The sequence below is a fragment of the Dipodomys spectabilis genome, unplaced genomic scaffold (genome assembly GCF_019054845.1).
Source record: "Dipodomys spectabilis isolate Male_0828 unplaced genomic scaffold, ASM1905484v1 ptg000783l, whole genome shotgun sequence".
NCBI lineage: Eukaryota > Metazoa > Chordata > Mammalia > Rodentia > Heteromyidae > Dipodomys > Dipodomys spectabilis.
In genome coordinates, this window is record NW_024871460.1 from 15237305 (window position 1) to 15262922 (window position 25618).

A 25618-nucleotide genomic window follows, 5' to 3' on the forward strand; every position below is an offset into this window, starting at 1 on the left:
ACCCTTTCTCCCATCATTGCCCTTAGAGTAGCTGGCACTACAGATGGAAGTCATTTCTGACTCTACTCCTCTCTTCTGACATTAGCTTTTCTTTGAACTTTTAACATAAATGTACATTCTATCTGAGAGTCATATCTTCTTTGGGAGGCACAGGTTTTCTGTTGATTGTTATATTAGCCATGTTCACAATGTGTACTTATGATTCCAATTTGTTCTCTAAAGAACAAAGAGAACTTAGAACGTTTGAGAAATCTGAAGGCAAAATTAAACATTAATATTCTCATTTATTTCTAATCTTCTAGCGGTGATTAAACTAAACCTAATGTCTATTACACATAACAGTTTAATAGCCTATAGCACCTTACCTTTATCACATTTTTTTATTCCTTATAATTTTCAATAAAGCTTTCTAACACTCATACATTCATCTGCGTTGCCAAATTATTGTACTTATCAAGAAGCAAAAGGTTTGTAAACCTGAAGCTTCAAATTGTGATAACTGAGCTCTCAGGTATACCAACTGACTAATCTGACAAGCCAGTTAAGCACAGTATTTTTTTCTTTCTTTGGTGCTGGTCCTGGGGAACTCATGACTTAGGAGCTGTCCTTAAGCTATTTTGCTTAAAGCTAGTGCTCTAACACTTGAACCACAGCTATACTTCCTGGTTTTTGGTGCTTACTTGGAAATGAGGGTCTCACAGATTTTCCTGCCTGGGCTGGCTTTGAATCATAATCCTCAGATCTAAGCCTCCTGGGTAGGTAGAATTACAAGTATGAGCCACCAGCTATGATGCCACCATGATGAATGCCTGGTAATATGTCAGGTATAGTACACATGATTCTTATTTAATTTTTTTTGGGGGGGATCTGGTCGTGGGGCCTGTACTCTGGGCCTGGGCGCTGTCCCTCAGCTCTTCAGCTCAAGGCTGGAGCTCTACCACTTGAGCCACAGCGCCACTTCCGGCTATTTTCTTTTTGCTTATGTGGTGCTGAGGAATCGAACCCAGGGCCTCAGGCATGCAAGGCAAGTGCTCTAACACTGAGCCACCTTCCCAGCCTTCTTATTTAATTTTTGACAATCTTTTTATATCATTTTATTCTGCAGGAAAGCTGCCTAAGTTTAAACTAGTGAAGTTATCAGCATAAAAAAGAAATGCAAGTTGAATTGAGTGCATCATTCAAGGTGCTTGTGCTTCTCATTCTACCATCGCTATATAAATAAAGTATTAAAAATGTCCTTACCTCAAAGTCGGGGCAGAATGTAAAAACAAAGGTCTCTCCGGTACCATAAAAGCCATCACTTACTTTAAATGGCTCAGATGCTAATGCACCAAAAACCTAAGGACAAAAAGGTCATGTTCAATGATGTGACTATTAACTTGTTTCATTAAATACTATACTTCATCATATATATGTACATATATATACATATATATATAAATATATACATATATATAATTTGTTTTTTTTTTCGGTCCTGGTGCTTCAACTCAGGGCCTAGACTCTATCCCTGAACCTTTCTGTGCTTAAAGCTAGTGCTCTACCACTTGAACCACAGCACCAATTTCAGCTTTTTCTGAGTAGTTTATTGGAAATAAAAGCATTTCAAGGACTTTCTTTCCCAGGCTGGCTTTGAATTTCGATCCTCAGAGCCTAGCCTCTAGAGCAGCTAGGATTACAGGCATGAGCCAGTGGTGCCCAGCTCATCATACATATTTAAAATGAAAAACAAAACTGGGATCAGAAATAATTTTACCAACTTTTATTTAAACATAACAATTATTATATAATTCACATTCTTGCCAAATACAAAGCATATTAGGTTCTCAATGGGAGAAAAGAATTTTTCCCACTTTGAAAACAAAAATATATTACAGAAATCTACAATGTGGTTAACATTTCAGGGGCAGTTACTGGCATAATGTATACATAAGAAGGACACATGCTGCTATGGATGTCACTGTAAGAAAGCAAATGTCTTTATGAGTTTAGCAAACATTTTGCTACTATAAAGTGTGTTATTTATTTTTCATCACTAGTCAGAAAATTCTGTAAGGCTAGGTTTTGATCTAAATTGCTTGGCCTTTAGCTCTATGGCCTTGCATATTATACCACACACACCAGATGTCCTAATGAAAACATAAATGGATATGAGAGCTGGACAAGTCATCTCTGTTCTAGATCTAAGGCGCCACATTACAAAGGGAGAGGATAGGGCATGTCAGGTGATCTCTATAGTCATTGTCTCTCTTGACATTCTATTTTTATTCTTCATTTTTTAAAAGAAAAACCTCCTGGATTCAGAGGTGATTTTAGAGAAAAAAATCATACAGAATATAAATTTACAATTCAATTTATGATTATCACTAAGCATAATACCATGTAATAAGATTTTGAATTTTAATTTAATGTTCGCAATTCTTATCCCTACTATTACGTGTAGCAGCACTTCATTTATTTTCATTAGTATAAATATCTTTTGAGTATACAACCTGTGTAAATTAATTCTAAAATAGAAATGAGAGTATTAATCTTGTAGGGCTTTTGATGATTAAATAACAATGCAGATGAAGTAATTAGTCAAGTAGTGAAATTTGTATCAATACTGTGATTTCTTCTCATTACTTGTAACTAATATGAAGTTATTGTAAGAAACTAGTATTTTTCTCTCCTAAAGTTTCATTCTTATAATTACTACTTTAGACTTGACATTATCAAAACTTTATGCTCCACAAACCTCATTTTTCTCATCTTTCTCATAGCTATGAGAAAGATGGGCTCATCCTATATATAGCAACAGAGCTTTCTCAGAGACAGTAGTAAAATTAAAACATAGTACTACATTACATTCTGTTCATGCTTCTATTTATCCTTTATAATACTCAGCATTGCCTAGAATTTATTAATATTACCCAGTAATTATCAGTCACAAAGTAAGTATGTATCAATGAAATACTTTCTTGACAAAATATTCAAAAGTTATGTTATATAATTTCTTTAAAGTATGTAAGGTAATGGATACAGTTAGTTTCTCATACCTGTCCATCGCTGTCCTTAATCACCATCAGCACTGGGGTGTCTAAACCTGTCATTGTTCGGTAAAGGGTCTTCAAACTTGTGCCATGCTTTCCAGTACCATAAACAAGAGTCCATGGATAGCCAATAGTTCTTGGGGGAAGATGTTTGGTTAGCTTAGAAAAACAAAATGTTAGCTTATTGTCAATGTTAATATTAATAAAAGTTGGAATTTAGTCATACACATAATATAGAAGATAAAAATAACAATAGGAATTATCATTCTCCATGATTGCGAGATGCCTGAAGAGTAATCTTATATTTCATGAAATATTATTTGTTTACCATGAAAGACTCATGCTGGATTATATATTGCTTAATGTCAACTGCATGTAATTAAAAGAAATTACAATCAAAACAAATAATTAGCAAATACTTCCAAACTAATAATTCATGTTGCACTATCAGAAATCTTTTTAAAATTTTTTTTATTAATAAGTTTTTTCTTGTGAAATACTGTACAGAGGGGTTACAATTACATGAGCAAGGTAATGAGTACATTTCTTATCAAGCATTGTTGCCTCCTTCTTTGTTTCCCCTACTCCTACCCTCCACCCCCATTCTCCCTCCTCCCCCCTCCCTGCCAAACTTGTAAAGTTCATTTTTCGACATAGCATCTTATACTTTCATTGTTGCAATGGGTCCACCTATATCCCTATTTAAACTATTTTTTCCCTTACCCTCCCCAAATTATAACAACATCAAATACAATGAAAACAGGGGTTATTACATGGGGGAGGGACATACAAAGCAACCAAAAAAAATCACCTTATAAATAGGTTAGAAACAATAGCAAGAAAGAAAAACCACTTGAGTCCTTATCTTTGGGTTCATTTCGCCTAACATCAACTTATCTGACCTTTTCTTCTTGTCTAAGACATATACTAGTTATTGCAAATAAGGGAAACCACGGGACCTATGTTTCTTTGGGCCTGGCTTACTTCACTTCTGCATGGCAAAGGACATAGCTAGCAATCTCAGTAGAAACCTTACAGATTGGGAGATCTTCACTGGCCATACAATGGACAAGGGTCTCATATCTAAAATACACCTGGAACTCAAAAAATTAAATCTCCCAACAAATCCTCAAAGAAACAACTGCCCAATAAATAAGTGGGATAAAGACTTACAGAGAAACTTCTCTGAAGAGGAAAGAAGGATGGCCAATAGACACATAAAGACACGCTCAACCTCTCTAGCCATAAAAGAAATGCAAATCAAAACCTCACCCCAGTTAGAATGGCTATAATCAAGAACTCTAATAACAACAGATGCTGGAGGGGATGTGGACAGAAGGGAACCTTACTGCATTGTTGGTAGGAGTGTAAACTTGTTCAACTACTTTGGAAAGTAGTATGGAGGTTCCTCAAAAGACTCCACGTAGAACTCCCCTATGACCCAGCAATCCTACTTTTGGGCATTTACCTGAATGATCACAAACAAGACCATACTAAAGCTACCAGCACAACTATGTTTACTGCAGCATTATTTGCCATAGCTAAGATATGGAACCAACCCAGATGCCCCTCAGTAGATGAATGGATCAAGAAAATGTGATATATATATATACACAATGGAATTCTATACCTCCATCAGAATGACACTGCCCCATTTGTTAGGAAATGGAAAGACTTGGAAAAAATTATATTAAGTGAAGAAACCTTTTTAATAGATCTGTGACTTTCAACAAGTTAGATCTGTGTGAAAACTTGGGTCACTTAAAAAAATGCACAATAACAACAGCTATTCCTACAGCTGTTCTAATAGCTACATGAGATGAAACACATACATACATAAAGAGCATTGTGTGGTGTGGTGATACACCCCACTAATTATAGTATTGGCTCATTAAGAGAGGAGGGTTGCAAGTTCAAGGCCAGACTGAGCTATGCAAAATTTTGGTTTCAAGTACATACAAGCAAATAAACAAATAAATAATGGCAAGTTTATATGTAAACCTCTGCTTTTGTAAATCTCCTTAGTTATCACCTGCTACATTGTGCTTATTCCATTTTATGGGAAAGGAGTAACAGTAGGAGTAACCTGGTAACACATAGCAAAGACAATTGAGAAAGGCAGTTTTATTCTCATGAACACACACTAAGAAATGCACCTGTGCAGATGTATCATACCTTTTCAATTTGATCTGGCAGTAGGAGTTCACTGGGATCACTTAGGTTAGGTCTAAAAGATTCAGACTCCAGGTCTGCTTTTATTGGAGCAACCTGCTTTGAATTTATGTCTTCTCTTGTAGTGATCTAAAATGTAAACAATAGCAATGTATTAATATGATATTCTTTGTGATTTTCTTTAAAGAATCTCAAGTCTTTTAATTTAACTAAAACTTACAGTTTAGATTAGAGTACAGATTAGAGTATTCACTTATGATTTTAAAGCAAAGATGTCTTGTCTACTGGTCTATTCAATGCAGAAAAAGGTTTGAGAACAAAGACAGTTTTCTCTATGCTCTATGAGGAAAAACTGGTAATGAATTCTAAGCCCTCATATTTATGTGTAATAGAAGATAGCTGCATGCACTCATTTGACCTCAAGGTACAAAAGTAAACCAGCCAAGCTTGCTTTTTAATTAAGTGCTCTTTAAAATATATAATGCTATTATTTTCATGCTTAGCACAGAAGCTGTCAAGATGAAGAAAAGTTCCTGGAGATCAAAATTTTAAAGACCAATACAATAAAAAAATATTACTTTCTTTTCATTGGTGCATGTATGTGCGCGCGCGCGCACGCGCTTGGGAAAGTTACCATTTTTCAGGGTTTTTTTTTTGAACATTTTCTACACACGGAATCATTTACCTGCTTTAATCAAATAAAATCTTCAAGGTTGAGTCATTTAAAAGTCTGTATTAAAGGTTAGATCACATTCTTCTACTTGATGGAAATCATCTCATTAGTATTATTAAAATGAAAAAATGCTCACTAATGTAGTTTATTCTTAATGTCTACTTTTTATATTAATTTTCCTGTATAAAACACTGTAACATTAAAACGATTAAAAGCAATGAAACAATTATTGATGAAACTTTAATTAGCAAGTACGCAGAATGCTGTTGGAGCAGATAACTAAAATGCAGCAAAACTCAGCAAAACTCCATACAGAAATGAAATCTTGCTCAATTACTTTGTTCTTCTAACAGATCTCTTATCAAACCCAGATAGCATGTATTTTCAACCAATACATGTTCTAGAACTGAAATGTTTTTGATGAGGAGCTAAGTACTGATGCCTTCACATCAGCCTAACATTTTAGCCATATTTAAGTGATGTGAAAAGTTAAAGACATCCAGAAACACTAGGAAAATTAAAAGAAAAGTATTCAGTAGTTCTACCCAAGTCATGAATATGTATTAAAAGAAAACACAAAACTAATAGACAAAACTGAAAAAAATGAATTTTCAATTATCTCTTTTTTCTTGCTAAAAAGTAATAAAGATAATTGCACAGAATTTTAAATAACTTCATCTGGCTCTGGTGCCCACCCTATACTATTCTAATACCTCAAAAATAAAAACAAGATGTCCCATTAAGATATTTGATGGGGGAGTTCATATAACCAAAATAGCCTTGAGGAAGAGAAAATACTTGCTATCCAACAAATTTACTTAAATTTCCCCATAATCTTATCTCTTTAAGATTGTTTAGTAAAGATTTGATCACAAAATCAAAGACTACTAATATTAAATTAAATGAAAACTCATTAGTCAAAGAAACACAGAGTACTGAGAGGGGGTTCTGAAGTGATAGAATTACACTGAATACTTTTCAAATGAAAGGATGACAGAAAAGATAATCCTAGAGCTCTTCCAGGTAACATTGTATACCTCAATACAAAGAAGAATTTTCTGATGGGTTATTTTAGCACTTCAGTCAAAACAAATCCTTCAAATACGAGATTTGCCCTGACAAAAAAAGACTAAAACCAGGGACTATGTAACCTCTGAGGGGTTTAAACTACTGAAGGGGCACCTGGAGACGTCTGCAGAGTGTGCGCAGTTCTTCAGTATTTAGAGCATCGATCCTGCGGTGATACTCAGCCACTGATACTACCTGAATGTGGAGACAGGAAGACAATAATTCCACTGACAGTTGAGGAAATATCCACACAAAAAAAGCAAGAAAAGAAAAAGGAGAAATTTAAATGAGGAAAGAGAACTGTGATCAGGACTTCTTCCCCCACTCCATGCTGAAAATCCAAGAGATTTATATCAAACTAGAGCAAAATACACGTGGATTTGTTTCACAACTACTTGAAAACAAAAAATTTATTGTATGGACTATTTCAAATAGACTTGAATTTAGTTGAATAGAAATGGTAGTTATAAAAGAGTGGCTACATAAAATATAACATGTTTTACTAACACCAAAGGGAACGTACAAAATCTGAAGCCTTACAAGAGAGTGGCAGTCAACTTATTCCCTCAAATCAGCTGAGCTCAAAGCATCTTAAAGGCCACGCTGAAAGAGTTTCCTCTAGGTACAAGGGACAAACATAATCATCTATGTCAGAAAGAGTGGAGGAGGTCAGAAAAAAAGAAATAAAGTACACTTTAAAACTCAAGGCAATTAAAATAAGGGAGGAGGGAGCTCAAGAAGTAGAGAATTAAATTTTCAAAAACATGCTTAACCAACAGTGTCTTCTGAGGAAAGTCAATTTTTCAAACGGCTGTTTTGCTAGGTTTTTTTTGCTGTTTTGCTTCTATTTTATAACTTTATGGTTTGTAGTGACGTTATTTGTGAACAAACTTTACTATTTTCTAAAATTCTATCGTTGCCTGGACCACTCTCTTCCTTGATGCTGAATTTGAAAGCCACATGACAGATAAACACCATTATAGAAAGACAAGAAAAAACACATTTCTTCAAGCTGACACAGTTACAGCTTTTTCAGACCAAGACACAATGATAAGAATGCTTGCTAACATGGTAACCTAAAATGGTATCATAAATAAGTTCTTATTTTCCTCCTATGATAAATTAGGACAGATTGCATATAGTGGGTGCAGTTCAATCACTGTTTTATAAAGTATTTACAATGTCTAGTCAAAATACTAACATGTCCTGTACCTCCAGTCAATTCAAATGAATTGATCGCCAGCTAACACTTGAAATAATTCTAGGAAAAGCAAGGATTGTTGAAAGCTATGACACATGTATGAAGAGGAAAAAAAAAAAGGGGGAGATGTGGAATACATCCATTTGAGCTAATGTACACATTGACTTGTGTTAAGCAACAATGTGTACAAATGGTAGCTCACTCCATACTTATAACAACAACAAAATGGCTATGTATTCCTGCACAGGGAATAGGAAATCTTTTTTTCTCTCTATTAAACTCCTTGCTTTGCCACTTAAAAAAGCATCTATTTTTTCTCACTCGGGGTTTTAAATTGTAGTCTTGCCTCTTTAGACCTTTTAAATTCACTGCCTAATTAACCCTGTTATTTACTCATGCTCTGATGAGTGAAAACAGAAAATTGTCAAGAGTGTGTAAATTGAGGGAAAAGATTTGAAACTCACTACAGAAATACATTTACTCTTCTCAAAAAAATATGGATAGAACTTGAATTCATTTTTATATGTTTGGTAATTCATACTCTATGTATAGAACTACTTCTTGGTTCACCTAAACATTCAAATCAAATAGAAAATCTATACATTTCTATAAAATATTCTGTATCACATTCCTGATTATTAGGGTACACAGATGAAGAAACCAAGACCTTCCACTTAAAAGTACAATCACCATCTGGCTAAGAAGCAAATTATTATTATTATTTTTTTGGTCCGGTTGTGGGGCCTGAACTCTGGGCCTGGGTGCTGTCCCTCAGCTCTTCAGCTCTAGGCTAACACTCTACCACTTGAGCCATAGTACCACTTCTGGCTTTTTTCTTTTTGCTTATGTGGTGCTGAGGAATCGAACCCAGGGCCTCAGGCATGCAAGGCAAGCGCTCTACCACTGAGCCACCTTCCCAGCCCAAGAAGCAAATTATTAAGCAATAAAATTGTTTGGACAAACTAATAAGTCTCAATGGAAAGAAATAAGTATTATGAGCTACAATTCATAAGAACTAAGTCTAGTTTTTTCATTCTTTAAGAAAAGACCCTCACATACATATTCTCTTAAGTATTTCCGAAAGATTGCCGATATAAAGATAAGATTAAATTCATCCATCTGTATTACAAATCAACAAACAATAAAAACAGGACCAGCCAGAAGAGCAGAGAAAGTTAATAATTTCTTTCAATCTCATGAATAAGAACATGATCACCTACTGTACACATAAAAAACAATACACCTTGGCCTAATAGTCCTTACAGGATGTTCCAAGTGTTTCCCTCTGAAGATTACTCCAGAATAAGCAAAAACCTTCCCAAATTGCTTTGCCAGCTAACAAAACTCTAGTAAATGCCTGTGAATGTGACATTTTATTATATATTTTTTATTATATACTTATATATTTTTATTACATATAATTTATAAATTGAGCCACAGTGACACTTCCTGTTTTCTGGTGGTTAATTAGAGATATAGTCTCACAGACTTTCCTGCCTGGGCTGGCTCTGAACCACGATCCTTAGATCTCAGCTAAGGTGACAGATGTGAGCCATAGGGTCTGGTTATTGTACTCTTTAATATAAGGAGAAATAAAAATGATAAGTAATCAGTGACATTTTCCAATCTATGTTTTGTTACATTTCTAAGAAAAAAGAAGGTACTATAAGTCTGAACTGTAATTTTACAGTTCACAAAAATGGGATGTAATAGCATTCTTAAAGTCACAAAAACTGTATCCTAATATTTTTCATCTAACAACTCTGTCATCATACAATTATGTTAAAATTTTACTCAATTTTGCCTGGTTAAAATTACTGCTTTTAAAATAACACTTCATGAAACTATAGAAGGAAAGATATAAAAGGAGCAAGTTGATAATCATATTAGATAAATGAAAAACAAAATTGATAGGGGAACAGAAAATGAAATACATAATAAACTAAAAATAGAAAACAGTAAAGTTTTAAACATGACTTCTGCATTTAAAAACGACTTCCTGGGCTGGGAAGGTGGCTCAGTAGTAGAGTGCTTGCCTTGCATGCATTAGGCCCTGGGTTCGATTCCTCAGCACCACATAATCAGAAAAAACTGGAAGCAGCACTGTGGCTCAAGTGGTAGAGCACTAGCCTTGAGCTGAAGAGTTGAGGGACAGCGCCCAGACTCAGAGTTCAGGCCCCACAACCAGAAAAAAAAAAAAAAGAAGCTTCACTTAAAAAAAAAAGACTTCCTAATTAAAATATTTGTACATGATTCAATGATTCTCAGGAGAAAGCAGATATAGTCACTTTTAGGCAAAAAGAAATCTATATCTATGAAAAGCCATTTAAATAAAGTATACATATATTTTTGGTAGCTTTCTGAAGCAACATATATATAAAATGGGTCTCAGAAAAAAGAGATAATCTTTTTACTCTATAAAATAGCAGAATACCTATTTACATGGTCTTAAATTCTTTTGTGTTCTGTATGATATACAGAGCAAAAATATACTTTAAAAATAAAATAAGCATAACTCATAATTATGATTCATAAAATGAATATGAATTAATAAACTGAATAAAGAGGTTAAAGTTTATGTTTCCAGTGTGTGTGTGTGTGTGTGTGTGTGTGTTGGTCCTGGGGCCTGAGCTCAGAGATTGTGTACTGTCTGATCTTTTGGGCTCAAGGCTAGCACTCCACTGGAACCACAGCTCCACTTCTGGCTTTTACTTATTTATTCTTTTTGGTGATGGTAGTTAATTGGAGGTAAGAGTCTCACAAACCTTCCTGCCCTGGCTGTCTTAGAACAATGATCATGAAATCTTAACCCCCTAAGTAGCTAAAGTTACAGGAATGAGCCACTGGCGCGCCCATCTGTTTCCATTTCTTAAAATGAATAGTATCTGCTCATGTAACTGTAACCCCTCTGTACACAGTATTTTCACAATAAAAAATTTATTAAAAAAGAAAAGGAAATGAGAAAAAATGAATAGTATCTATTATAATATATTAACGTAGTATCTACCATAGAAGAGGGAAGGTGAATGGAGAAGGTGAATGAAGATAAATATGGTTGAAGCAGTTTATCCGTATAGATGGATATATATCATGGGTCCTGTTGAAGTTGTTTTAGATGAGAGATGGTATGAGAGACTAATAGAGGTAGTAAGTTTGATTGGGATACATTGTATGCATGAATGAAAGTATCAGAATGAACCTTCCTTTGTATAATTAATATGTGCTAACTAAAAATCATAAAAAAAGAGGTTAAAATTTTTGGAAACTAATAAGATCCAATCTATCCCAATCAGATACTAGAAAAAAAAAAGAAATACTTGAAGAAATAACACTGGACAAGTTTTCCAGAACTAAATAATCTACAGATTGAAGAAACATTCTGTACTCTAAACAAGAATTACACACACAATACAGATCAAACTTCATAATACTAGAAACAATGAGGTAGCCTATAAGTAAACAGTTATAAGAATTCACAAATCTCAATTTTACCAACCCTCTTAGAACACGCTATTAAATTGGGCCCTCAAGAGTCTTACTTCAGCAATATGAACTCAGACTAAATTAGTGAAGGAGAGATTACAAAATACCTAATATCAGCAATGGCTTTAGGTAAGCAAAACTACTTTACAAGATGACAGAAATAGTTTCCCTTGGTAGTTGTGAGGAATTAGTATGGATACGAAAATCTTCAGATATTTATTTCCCTCCTATAAATGATACAATTATAGCTTATACATATACTCCTATACTCTAAATACCAAATACGATGTAAATGCTAAAACAGGTGTAATACTGTATTGTTAGAGAATAAAGACAAGAAAAAAGTCTGTACATGTTCAATATGGACACTATTTTCAATCCACAATTGGTTTTAAGTTGGTTGTATTTTTAGAGCCAAAGAAACTAACAGTGTTTAACTATCAAGAAATCTCACTGAAAAAAGTTCCAAGAATAAGTGTAAAAAGAAGGAAAATAATTGAAATGTGTATAAATCTAAGCAAAGGTAGTATGAATAAAGTCCAAGTTATAATGTAATAAAAGAATAGGATAAATGTACGCATCTATAGCATGTAACTGGCAAGTAGGATGACTGGCAATAAGGACATTAGGATTCCTTTTACTTTTAATACAGTACTTGGGCTTGAACTCAGGGCACAGACACAAGTCTTTTAGCTTTTTCGCTCAAACTTGGTATTCTACCAATTGTACCACAACTTCACTTCCGGCTTTTTTATAGTTAATTGGAAATGAGTCTCATGAACTTCCTCCCTATGCTGGCTTAGAAATGCAATCCTCAGATTTCAAACTCTTATGTGTGTGAGCCATTGGTGCCTAGCTGAGTCCTTTTTTTTTTTTTATTGCTGTTCAGGAAGGGAAAGAAATATACCTTAGCTTCAGATCTGATAAAGAACAAAACTTCAGAGAATTTCATTGAAAGTATAGAAACAACAACAACAAAAAGCACTCAGCTTAAGTCAATCTTAAAAATCAACAATGGGAGCACAAGAATGGAGGGAAGAAGGGTGAGAAAATGCAGTCATCATATTCAATTTAGGTTATATAAAAATTAAAACTATGGTTGTGTTCATGCCTGTAATTCTAGCCACTCAGGGAGGCTGAGATCTGAGGATTGTGGTTTGAAGCCAGCCTGGCCAGAAAAGTCCCTGTGAGAGTCTTATCTCCAATTAACCACTCAAAAATTGAAAGTGGAGCTGTGGCTCAACTGGTAAGAGCGCTAGCCTTGAGCAAAAGAGACTCAGGGACAGCTCCCAGGCACTGAGTTCAAGCCCCACAATCGACATAAATAAATAAATAAATGAATGTTACTTGAGGATAGGGATAAGAGAAGAAAAATGGGGGAGGGGAGAATGATGGAAGGGGTGACATTGATCAAGATATATTGTACTTATAATCTGACTTATGATACATGGCACAGTCAATCTTTAGGAAGCATATATATTAAACGAGAAGTGGTATAACAAATTAATGCCTATACTGAAAACGAATCTCTATAATGAAAAATAGGGAGGTTCTACCTTTAAGTTATACTAAAAGAATGTGTTCCAAATTGTAAAGTAACCACAAGAAAAGGTTAACTGAAATACTAATAAGTGAAAAAATATGGAATCCCAAAGATGTTCAATAAAAACTAGAGAAGGCAAAAAAGAGAGTACAAGATCAATTCCTTGAAAGACAAACTACCAAAAGTCATACAAGAACAGGAAATGGCGCTGTGGCTCAAGTGGTAGAGTGCTTGCCTTCAGCTGAAGATCTCAAGGACAGCACACAGGTCCAGAGTTCAAGCCCCATGACCGACCAAAAAGAAGAAACAGACCACATGATTAAGTCTGCTATCTATTAATAAACTGAATGAATAACAACCTTCCAAATATAAAGCATCAGGACCACATGGATTCCCTAACAAATAACTACTCAACATTTAAGGAAGAAATTATATTAATTCTCCACAATCTCTTGTAGAAAATAGAAGCAGAGGGAATACTTACTAACTCATTCTGTGAGGCCAGCATTACCCTAATAAAAAAACAAATAAAGACATTACAAGCAAGGAATACTATAGACCATTATCTCTCATGAAAATACATGCACAAATACTTGAAAAAGTATTATCAAGATGAATCAAACAATGTATATAAAGAATAATACAGAATGGCCAAGTGAGATTCATCCAAGATATGCAAGACTAAGCTAACATTTGAAAATTAACTGATGAATCCATTACATCATAGGCTAAAGAAGAAACTTCAGGTAATCATCTATAGATGCAGAAAAAGTACTAATAACAAGACAATATCCACTTATAGTTAGAAACACTCCATAGCTTGGGAACAGAAAAGAATTAAATTTGATAAACACTGTGATTTTTTAAAAAAACGAAAACAAAAAACAAAACCAAAGTCCCTTTGCAGTAAGACTGAGTGCAAAGCAAATTCCTATCCAAAAATTGTAGAAGAGGTAATTGACAGTGCAATACGATAAGCAAAGAAGATATAAAGAGAGAAGGAAATTAAAACTAACTTTGTTAGCAGATGATATGAACATTCCAAAGAATCAAAAAAAAACACAAATTAACAAATGATCATACCAATACATACAAAAAACAATTCCTTTTCAACATTGTTAATATTAGCACCAGATAAATAAAATTCTTAAACATAAACCTAACAAAATATGTAGAAGATCATCATGAAGAAAAGTACTAAATTCTGATAAAGAAAATAGAGATTTAGGGCTGGGAAGGTGACTCAGTGGTAGAGTGCTTGCCTTGCATGCATGAGGCCCTAGGTTCGATTCCTCAGCACCACATAAGCAAAAAAAAAAAAGCTGGAAGTGGCGCTGTGGTTCAAGTGGTAGAGCGCTAGCCTTGAGCTGAAGAGCTGAGGGACAGTGCCCAGGCCCAAAGTACAGGCCCCACGACCGGCAAAAAAAAAAAAAAAAAAAGAAAATAGAGATTTAAATAAATGGTGTTGGTGTTGTTCCCTGTTCGTTCATGGTATATGAAACTCAATACTGTCACAGTATCAGTTCTTTAATCTATACATTCAACTAGTTGCGCCAAGTTGCTTTATGGCTAGAGGCAAAATGATTAAGTTTATACAAAATTTTATATGGAAAGACTGATGGCCAAGAAAACAATGCAGAAACCAAAGCTGGAGAACTGACACTACTTATATTCAAAACTTGCTATCAAGACAGTGTGGTAATGGAACAGGATAAAGCACTTAGAAACAGATCCACTCAAATACAACTGACTTCCAATATAGGAGCAAAGATAACTTAATGAAGAATAGTTTGTCATTTCTCCCCAGAGTCCAGAATATGCAAAACAAAACAATGCCCATGCCCAAATTTAGACAAATCCTGTGCTTATTATGAATATTGACTAAAAATAGATCACAGACTTAAAAGGAATCTGTAAAACTGTAAGACTCTTGAGGTATTATATGAAAAAACCTAGGTTATCTTAGGTTTGAAGATAGAGATTTTAGATGGAATACCAAAATCAGCATGATGATGAAAAAGAAGCTGATCACTAAAAAGAAGCTGTATCACCAAAATCAAAAGCTTCTGCTATGAATGACACTGTCAAGAGAATGAAAAGACAGACTACAGAAAGAAAAAAAGTCTGTGCAACATACTTTATTTGATAAAGGAGTACTATACAGAATTTAAGAGGAATTCTTAAAATACGACAGTAAGAAATCATGTAAGCAGTTCAAACATCGACCAAAGATCTGGATAAACATCTCAATAGAGAAGATATGCAGATGGATGGCAATATTGTAAGTCACCTGGGAGATGTAAATTAAAATAATGGGCTATTATATTCAGTATATACCTATAAGAATGGCTGAAATCTAAACCATCTGATGGCTCCAAATTTACTGGAGGAACAATACAAAATGGGGTACAATCATTTGGAATACAGTTTGGAAGTGGGGTCTTAGTTTTCTTTTAAAATTATCCATGTCCTATCTATATGACCAAAGTAGCAATTGTGCTCCTTTATATTTTCCTAAATGACCTGAAAACTTATGTACACACAAAATATGTCTAAGAAAGCTAGCAACTACTTATTTAATAGGTGTCCAAACAGAAATATGAATAAACAACTGACATATCCTTAAAATGGAATATTTTTGGTAGACACAAAAATGTAAATGACTATAGTCTAAAAACTTCAATACATATATTTTGTTTGAAGCACATTCTCAATTAGTTACTATTAATGCTTTTGAGACCTAATCAATTCATTTATAAAATTAAAATAATCAGTACCTGGTTAATATACAAGGTTACTCTAAGATCAAATTTTATACTATGCCTACCAGCATTAGAAAAACTATCAAGGTTTACAGAAATCTATAGTATTATACAACACAAAATAGAGTCTTATTAACATCAATGATTTCTATAGATACTTCTAGTAATCTATCTGTTCAATGAAAGAAATAAAGAATTCTAAACAGCTAGAAAATACAAAGTCAAAACCCATCTAATGCACTGGTTATTCAACTTTGATACAGAAAATCTTTCTGTCAGACAAAAATCTCTTCAGCAGGGAATCTCAATCTACAAAGCAAAAGAAATTCCTTATCTTTTTTCAACCCATTTTACTTAAATCTTTCCCCAGCTTGAAAGTTCCTAGAATATGTACTTTAAAGCATGGGAAACAGCTAGAAAACTAGACACTGAACTTGTGAGGACCCAACACATCGCATCATTTTAGAACACCATGGAAGGCATTGTGGTGAAGTTAGGTGCTGGGTAAAGCAGTCTCTATACTACAGTACAGTACGTAGACCTCGCCTTAGTTCACCGACAAGTCCATCCCTGAGTTTCTTCATCCTTAAAACAGAAAGTAATATTATTGTACTTTTAAAGGTATTGTAAAAGTAAACGTGTGTGTGTGTGCATGTGTGTGTGTGTGTATACACATTATTATGTATTATGGGTAGAGCTGAGGACCAGTGAGAAGCATAACTTGTCAGGAAAAAGATAACCTGACAAAATCACATAACAGCCTCCTGTCCTGATGAACAGGGACTGGTTCATACATTATATTACACATACATTATATTAATTTATAAAATTCAAATCACTTACAATTTATTGTGTCTGTATTTGCCAGAAACTATACTGAAGTATAAGCAAGTTAATAGCAAATAGTTATTCAAAGTAAAAATAAGAAAATATTAATATCATTACTGTTCTTGACAAAAAATAAGTAAAAACAATTTAATTAAGTGAACAAATTAATCCGATAAATCTGACCAAAGCTTTTAAAATTCAATAATTTCAGGTGCATATACCTCTATGTGCTAATGTAACATATAAATAAAACTGAAAACAGCACCAACTAAAATCATTTTGTTATGACAGGCTCAACATTAAATAGACAATTCATAGTTTGGGAAATTTTACAAATTGACTGCTGGCTTAAAGTATATATCTGGCCTTACTTAACTCATCTACAATTATAGTTAAAAATGAAATTGGCATTTCAAAGAAAAAATACAATCCTGAATTACCACAGAAAGAACAATACCTTTTATAATAAATAATTCATACAATACTTATGCTGAAAATGACTAGAATCCTTAAAATTAATTCCATTTTCCTTTATTAGAATAGTTTTTAAAGTTTTGTATTAGGATGCATGCTCTAAAACTTCAATAGCCTTAAGAATCCTTAGACTGCATCTTTTCAGAGTTTTTAAATGTTTTAAGAGTATCTAGTTTTGGATTTAGTCAATAAAAATTAGTTAACTTATTTTGCTCTATGATTAAGCAAGAAAAAATATGAATGTTTTCTTAAAATTAAGCTTAAAGCATTAAGACAGCAATTGAGATTTGGCATCTTTTGGTGAGAATAAGAAAATGAAAACAATTTTACAAAGCAAAATGATAATACTTTCCTAATTTTCCTTTTGGAGTATATTCAGAATTAACAGAAATAACTAAAAATAACTTCAAGGTATTTTCTGTAATCATATAATTTTGTTTTCCATAAATGCTCTCTAAGCTTATTCTTTCAGAAACTGTGTAATTTTATATGTCATTATTCAGATTAGTATACACAGAAATTGAAATACCTGACTAAAATTTACCAGAGTATATTTATGATTAATTGGTTGATGTCTTCTCCCTTTTTGCCCATACCAGAGACGAGACATTTCCTTTCCAGGGCAAATTAAGTTACATCAAATCACGTAAGAATTGTTTCAAAAGCATTCTTCCTGTGTTAAAGATAAATTCCCAGCACCAGAACCCCACTACAGTGACAAAACAGTTTGCTAGAGACAAAGATTTGATTGACATGACAGAGAGCTAATCACCAAGCAGAATTCATTACAAAGGGAGTCCTGAGTGGAGATTGTAAAGCTGGGGAGGGAGGAGAGGATTTCACATGCTTAAGTTTGGTTGCACTGTACTCAAATGTGCAAAAAAAAAAGGCTCAAAGTTTAAAGATACAGAGCATATATTTCTAAATACTGGTAAACTAACAAATATACTGAAAGTTTTTTAAAAAAGGGTCACAAAAAAGTAGTCAGTACAATTTCCAGACCATTTCAAATGTCAGAATGATTTCACTCAACACTTTATTTTGTTCATATAATAATAAAATTGTTATTTATACCTATTTATCTAAAAGTCATCCTGTACATGATTTTTAAGTAGTAAGATATCCATTTTAAACTACATTTTCTAGTGTCTACTTTATTTAAAAGATACTTCTATTCTATAAGCTACATATGATATGCTTTACTAAACAGAAGCACAATGAAAACAACCAGGGAAGTGAACTTTTAAAAGATTAAGTGTAGACTACAGATACATTTGAACTAAATGTAAATGAATATTACCTGGAGCTGAATTTCAATTATAATATCAATGTCTGATATTTCTTCCATTTTGAGGAAAGCCTGTCCCTCTATGTTTAGTCTGCTGTGTATTTATGCAAAACCACCTCCTCAAATATGGACAAACTCTTCTAGGCCCTACATTGTGCCCACCCACATTTCCACAGTCCAGTCTGCACAGGCCAGAGTACACATATCCTACAATGAATGAGTATGCTTCCTCTCCCCACCTATAACTACTCTCACCTGACCTTACTAGACACAAATTTAGGTCCTTGCCCACATCTTTCAGAAGCACACTATCAACTATAAAGGCCTTAAAAATCCTCTTAACAGGGGCTGGGAAGGTGGCTCAGTGGTAGAATGTTTGCCTTGCATGCATGAGGCCATGGGCTCTATTCCTCAGCATGATATAAGCAGAAAAAGCTGGAAGTGGTGTTGTGGCTCAAGTGGCAAGAGCGCTAGCCTTGAACCGAAGAGCAGAGGGACAGTGCCAGGCCCAGAATTCAGGCCCCAAGACTGACAAAAAAAAAAATTCCCTTAACATACACTGAGGATATTTCCAATACTGGAGGTAAACAGTACTCCAATCCTCCCAACATAAACTCCCCGTAATATATCCATCAGCAATATTATATAATTTTGGAGGGGGATGACATAATAAAATCTGTCATAATTTCTGCCTACTGTGTGGCTAAGATTATATGCATGAGCAGTACCAGTGCCCAGAAGAACCTTTTTTTTTTTTTTTTTAAATTAGGGCTGGGAAGGTAGCTCAGTGGTAGATGGTAGAGTGCTTCCCTTGCATGCATAAGGCCCTGGGTTGAATTCCTCAGCACCACATAAACAGAAAAAGCCAGAAGTGGCACTCTGGCTCAAGTGGTAGAGCGCTCACCTTGAGCAGAAGAGCTCAGGAACAGCGCCCAAGCCCAGAATTCAGGCCCACGTCCGACAAAATAAATAAATAAATAAATAACTTTATTGTTATTATAGAGGTGATATACAGAGGGGTTACATTTAGGTATGTCAGGTAATAAGTACCTTTGCTTTTGCACAGAGGCATCTGTTCTTCACTCTCTCCCATTCCCTCCCTCTCATCTCCACCCACGAGGTTCTTTGCATAGTTCACTTTCATCATGTCCAGTGTGCTCCACTGCTGCACTTTTTCACCTTTTTTTTTCTCAGATTCTGTGCCCAAATCCTCCCCTCCCCGCCTAGATATGTGAATGAATATACTACATATAAGGTAAAGAATACAGAATCATCAGCAAAAGGAAAAACACATGAGGGGTCTAACATTTTTAAATGAAAAAATATTATATATATGCCAAAATGAAGTATGTGATATAAAAAAGCACAAAAACTACAATGTATGGCATAGCCTAGCCTATTCTGTTGATCACCTTTTCCACTTCCATTTTTCTGAAATGTACTCTCTATATAGTATTTTTAACAAAAAAGACCTTGATTTTTGCACAAAAAAGAATCCTTTGTGGATTTTGCTGACTAAGGCTAAGAGATCAGGAAAAGATTTTTAAAATAACTCAATTATGATTCTATTATTAGTTGTGCTTTAATAATAACAACAACAATGCTTATTAAAATGAACATAAGAATACTCATTATCTAGTAGTTTAGGAAATAAGGTGTTAACCACACAATTACAGCCATTTGGAATGATGCCTCTTACAAGTTACAGCAGTACCACAGAGGTTATCTTCTCTGGGACTATGGTAACAATTCTACTTAATGACAAGTATGCAGAGAGAACAGTGCCCACAAGACAATTATCACATAGATTTTAAAAACCAAATTAAGTTAACATAAAAAGGATTATTTCCTGGAAGAACTGAGATTCTGAACTCAGCATCTTCACCTGAGCCACACTGCTAGCCCTCTCTGCTTTACGTTATTCTTCAGATAGGGTCTCACTTTTTATCTTGGCCAGTCTATGACTGTGATCTTCTTACTTGTCTCCAACACAGCTAGGATTATAGCTGTGAAACAGCAAACACTCATTGCTTGATGAAATAGAATCTCATTCACTTTTTGCCTGAACTAGATATGAACTACAATCATCCAATCACTGCCTCTGGAGTAAATGGATTACACAAATGAGCCACCTGGGTCAGATGACATACTAGATTATGTGCATATAACATGGCTAGATATTAAATGTATAAATTTAAAAAATTAAAATGGAGAGCACTAGAAACAAATCAAACTAAGACTAGGTAAATAGTTTTAAAAACTATCAAAAGCAGAAGGCAGATTCTAAAGTGTTTTGAATAATGGTATTGATGTTCATGAGTAAGCAGCCAACAAATTTATATTTATACTTAAGTAAATAATGAGGTTTGATTGAGAAAATGTAAGTAATATCAAATGTCTAAAAGGTAACACATTGTCTCAGAAACTAAAAATTGAACAGAAATACCTTTTTATCCAAGCAAGGGAAAAAAGTAGGTAGTAATCCAAAGCAATTTCTTTTCATATCAGTCGTTAAAAAAAAAAAAATGGAACACAGGGCTGGGAATGTGGCTTAGTGGTAGAGTACTTGCCTAGCATGCATGAAGCTCTGGGTTGAATTCCTCAGTACCACATAAACAGAAAAGGACAGAGGTGGCTCTGTACCTTATGTGGTAGAGTGCTAGCTTTGAGCAAAAGAAGTTCAGGGACAGTGCCCAGGCCCTGAATTCAAGGTCCAGGACTGGCCACAAAAAAAAAAAAGGAACACAAAGCTGGGTGCTGGTGGCTCATGCTTGTAATCTTACTACTCAAGAAGCTAAGATCTAAGGAACACCGTGAACATTTTCCCTTAGGTACTGCCTGACATTTTACTAAACTGCAATTAGAATACTTCCTTTTCAAATACACAAAAACAACTTTATTAAAACTGAAAAGTAACTTTTTCATAAACTGCCAAGTCCCATACAAAGCAGTATCCTTGCTATAAACACTTACAGACTTTAATTTGGATAGAAATACTACACAGTATTTTGTGTTTGGTCACTTTTTATATCATACATTACCTTACTTTTTATATCATATATTACCTTTGAGATTTATCTGTGTTGTTGCTTATAACAGCAGATCTTTCATTCTATTACTAGATTATTTGGAATTTGATTAGCATTCCAAAATTTATCTGTTCTCATGCTGATGAGGGTCCCTTGTAGTTTTAAGCTATTTTAAAGCTGATGCAAAGATTTATAATGTTAATTTAAGTATAAAAGACCTCATAAAAATGAAAAGTGTATGTAGTACACAGAAGAACTTAGACATATTCAAAATCAGGACCACATTTTAAACAAAGACAAAACATGTATATGTTCAATCATTATACATGTTAAGTACATGCATGATAAATTCCTATCACATAAACAATCACAAACTAACCAAATGAACAACAGAATTTGCATTTATTATCACATTTTAGCATCTGCTCTATATTATGTAATATATTAAAAAAAAGATTAGGCAACAACCACCAAAAGATAGTGTCACCACATCAAGCTTTCAAGACAAAGCACATAAAATGAGATAATCTAATCTTAAAAGATTCATCTAAAAAGGGTTACAAAAAGCTTATTAGTATTGTCTATTTAAGCAAGTTCATTAAGTATAAACACATAAAATTTTATTGCATTATAAAATTAGCATCACCTTATTTCCCTAACATTATTATTACTAAACTCAAGTCAAGATGATGTTTATTAGGTCTGGAACTTGGAAAAGATTGCTAATTTGCCTTCATGTGTTAAATAGCTGCTGTACCTCTTGCATGCAAAAGATAAAATTAAACTAAATCAAATCTGAAAAACATACTATAAAAAACAGTATCATTTCCTTGCCACCATAGCAGACTTTACTAAGCTAAATAAATACAAACAAGTAGGCATTTTATTTCTGATTGACTGCTTTTCTAGTATTTAAAGCAAAAGTATCAAAGTATCAAAGTTACAGCCAAGGTTCATCCAATAAACACACATGTACAAGCACAGTGAACCCTGAACTTCCAAAAATTACTTTCATGCGAAGATCACTGGAAGTGTAGGCTATTATGAAAGAAACACATTGAGTGAAATGTTTTCATTTTTCTCCTTACCTCCCATTCTCTGGCTGTTGCTTGACTAGAAGAGTCTTCAGTTGTTTCAGACTCCTCCATCTTTTTTACTACAATGAATCCAGGTTCTCTGGTATACTCGCCAGTATCTTCGGCATAGATTTCCGGACTCCACTGAATGAAGAAGGCATACAAGTGGTCTGTCCTGTTAGAACAAAGGACTATTAATAGATCTAGCATTTATGTCACCAGATAGAATTATATAGTTACCTTAGTAAAATATCTTGATAAAGTTAGACTTTTAAAACATATATATAAAGATAAAAGCCCACCATCAGCAAGGTATTAACTTAAAAATCTATTTGGCTCCGATTCTGTCAGGTTGCTTTAAAAAAAATTAAGATTTTCCTTGACATGCCCTTAGTGATGGGAAAACAAATTGGCCCATAACTTTGGCTTAATTCACACACCTATCTAGTGGTCAAAATACAAGTAAACAACTAGTACTTCAGTATTTGGACACTGCACAGCATTTTACCAAACTGATAGAAATTTAGTGTACTTAATTTCTTTCTGATATCAGAAAATTATATTGAATTCTTAGTTTAGGTACAGATGATCTTTTATAATCTTATTCTCTTTATCCATGTTTTGTTAACTATAGAAAGCAATCATTGTTGCATCTCTGATAAACATTATTTAAATGGAAAGCATACATTTAAAATCTTTATGTTTTATTGGCTTCAACTATTATGAATAATTATTATAAAACCTTCATCTAACATGACACAGTAATGGTTCTAAAAATGATATATCCAAACAAATGGCTTATTACTCATGAAGGGTAGTGAAGGGTATTAAAATATTGTTTGTTCTTTCAGATAATTTGTCACTATCAACAGCCATTTCTGTAAGTTGTACGTGTATGATAAGATTCAGAATCCTAGTAGTTAATTTTTAAATAATAAGTAGAAAAACTAAACTTTTATATTAGATTTGACTAAATATTGTTATTTTTATTATAGTCACCTTCATGATCAGTGGCAAATTTGTTCTATTCTTTTCAAATGTTGATGAATTAAGCAAATTATACCCTATACTGTTAAAAACATTTTGTTGAAAGTATTCATGTCGTTTTGTGTATTTTGTAGAGAGAAAAGGAAGAATTTTATCATTGTATCTTTAAAAGCAGTAGTATTTAAGCCAACAATATAATGGGTTTTCAAGAGGTACATGAACACAAAATAATTCTAAGGGAATCAACTTTTACATTCTCAACTTTTATGTTTTTGTTCACTCATAATAATTTGTGTAAGGGGCTGGGAAGGTGGCTCAGTGGTAAAGTGCTTGCCTTGCATGCCTGAGACCCTGGGTTCAATTCCTCAGCACCACATAAGCAAAAAGAAAAAAGCCGGAAGTGGCGCTGTGGCTCAAGTGGTAGAGCACTAGCCTTGAGCTAAAGAGCTGAGGGTCAGTGCCCAGGCCCAGAGTCCAGGCCCCAAGACCGGACCAAAATAATAATAATAATAATAATAATTTGTGTAAGACCAAGTATCTTGTAAGATCAAGGACCAAGATATCTTTCTGTAAAATGCCTTTTCTACTTTACAAAATAAGGTAGGCCTTGAAGTATAAACAGTTGCAAGTTGTCCAAGACTGGCATTGAAGTAACAAATAAAATATTAGAAATTAGGGATTTTTTTTTAAATTTTGGTTCTGGTTCTGGGGCTTGAACTTAAGAGTCTGGGTGCTGTACTTGCCTGAGCTCTTTTGTTTTTGCTTAAGGCTAGAACTCTGCCACTTGAGCACAGCTTTACTTCTTGTTTTTTGGTGGTTTAATGCTGCTAGGGATAGCTTTGAATTAGTATCCTCAGATGTCAGCCTCTTGAGGTAGTAGGAACCACTGGCATCCAACCAGCTGACAATATATCTTTTTCTACACCAGATTTTTTTTTCTGTCATTCATCTGTATTTTTTTCTTTGGCAACGAACTATAAAAATGAGATCTAAAATGAGGTAAGTTAAATATATAAAACATAATTCTGGTTTTGCGTCAGATGACATGAGTCACCTTTTAAAAATAGAAGTTAAACGACTTCAAATAAGATGTAACATTAGTATTTACTTATTTATTAATGACATGGGGTCCAATCATGTAGGTCAGGCTTGGCTTAAATTCAACAGTTTCCTGAGTTAGTATATTGAGTACTGGAATTATAGGCACATGCCACTGTGCCCATAGTGTGATCTTTACATCAGAAATTGCTTACTTTAAAGGATCTTACCACTAGTATTTTAATATACAAAATAATTTTAAGGAATCATAACTATGATTTCAACAATTTTATTTAAAAGTTTTATTTTACCTTTCTTGTGGCACTGCAAACCAATATTCATGCTTTTTATCTCTTTGTGCATACTGTTGCATAGTAGCGCTAGCATGAGATACAAATGTTTTTCTCATTGGCTTTCCAACTCTGAGACATAAGAATTTATGTAATCGATGCCTTCTCTTTTCTTTTAAAAGGGAAGAACCTAGAAATGATATAGAGAAGGTATTTATTCATCTTCATGCATCATGCTTTAAAAATTTAGTTTTATTTTCCAAACTGTAAGCACAGAACAAAAACTCATTTTACTATTATTCAGTAATTAGATTTAAGTAACTTGTACTTTTTTCATGAAAGGTAAAGTAATGGAAACAGGAAGATTAAGCAAACATAATCAAGTTAACTATCTGAAATTATGCCTAAAGATACCAGAAAATGATGAAAAACCTTTTGAAACTTTCAAATTAAATTGGTTTATAAAAACAGCTATGTTTAATAATATATATAACATTTTCTACATATGCTCTCAGTTTTTAATATCAAATAAGCTCACTTAACTTTAAAGATTTTAATATAGATATAAGACAAAACTTCAATGATTTTATGAACATATTATATATATATACACACACACACACACATATATATGATAGTGTGATAAATCATCAGTCTGGATACTTAATTACGTT

General features: G+C 33.7%; 1 protein-coding gene across 9 annotated transcripts in view; it reads right to left on the reverse strand.

The window, feature by feature from the left end:
- Positions 1-25618, reverse strand: part of Oxr1 (oxidation resistance 1) — a 200000-nt gene that overhangs the window by 5823 nt on the left and 168559 nt on the right. For 5 of the 9 annotated variants that reach the window (XM_042672918.1, XM_042672917.1, XM_042672916.1 and 2 more), the window contains exons 8-13: positions 24966-25134; positions 22642-22804; positions 7060-7140; positions 5208-5333; positions 3039-3191; positions 1243-1338 (exon numbers count right to left, since the gene is read on the reverse strand). In XM_042672918.1, coding sequence (XP_042528852.1) covers positions 1243-1338; positions 3039-3191; positions 5208-5333; positions 7060-7140; positions 22642-22804; positions 24966-25134 — 788 coding nt within the window. Of the gene's footprint in view, positions 1-1242; positions 1339-3038; positions 3192-5207; positions 5334-7059; positions 7141-17780; positions 17946-22641; positions 22805-24965; positions 25135-25618 lie in introns of those variants that run through there. The other 4 variants (XM_042672920.1, XM_042672915.1, XM_042672921.1 and 1 more) reach the window with 3 other exon arrangements.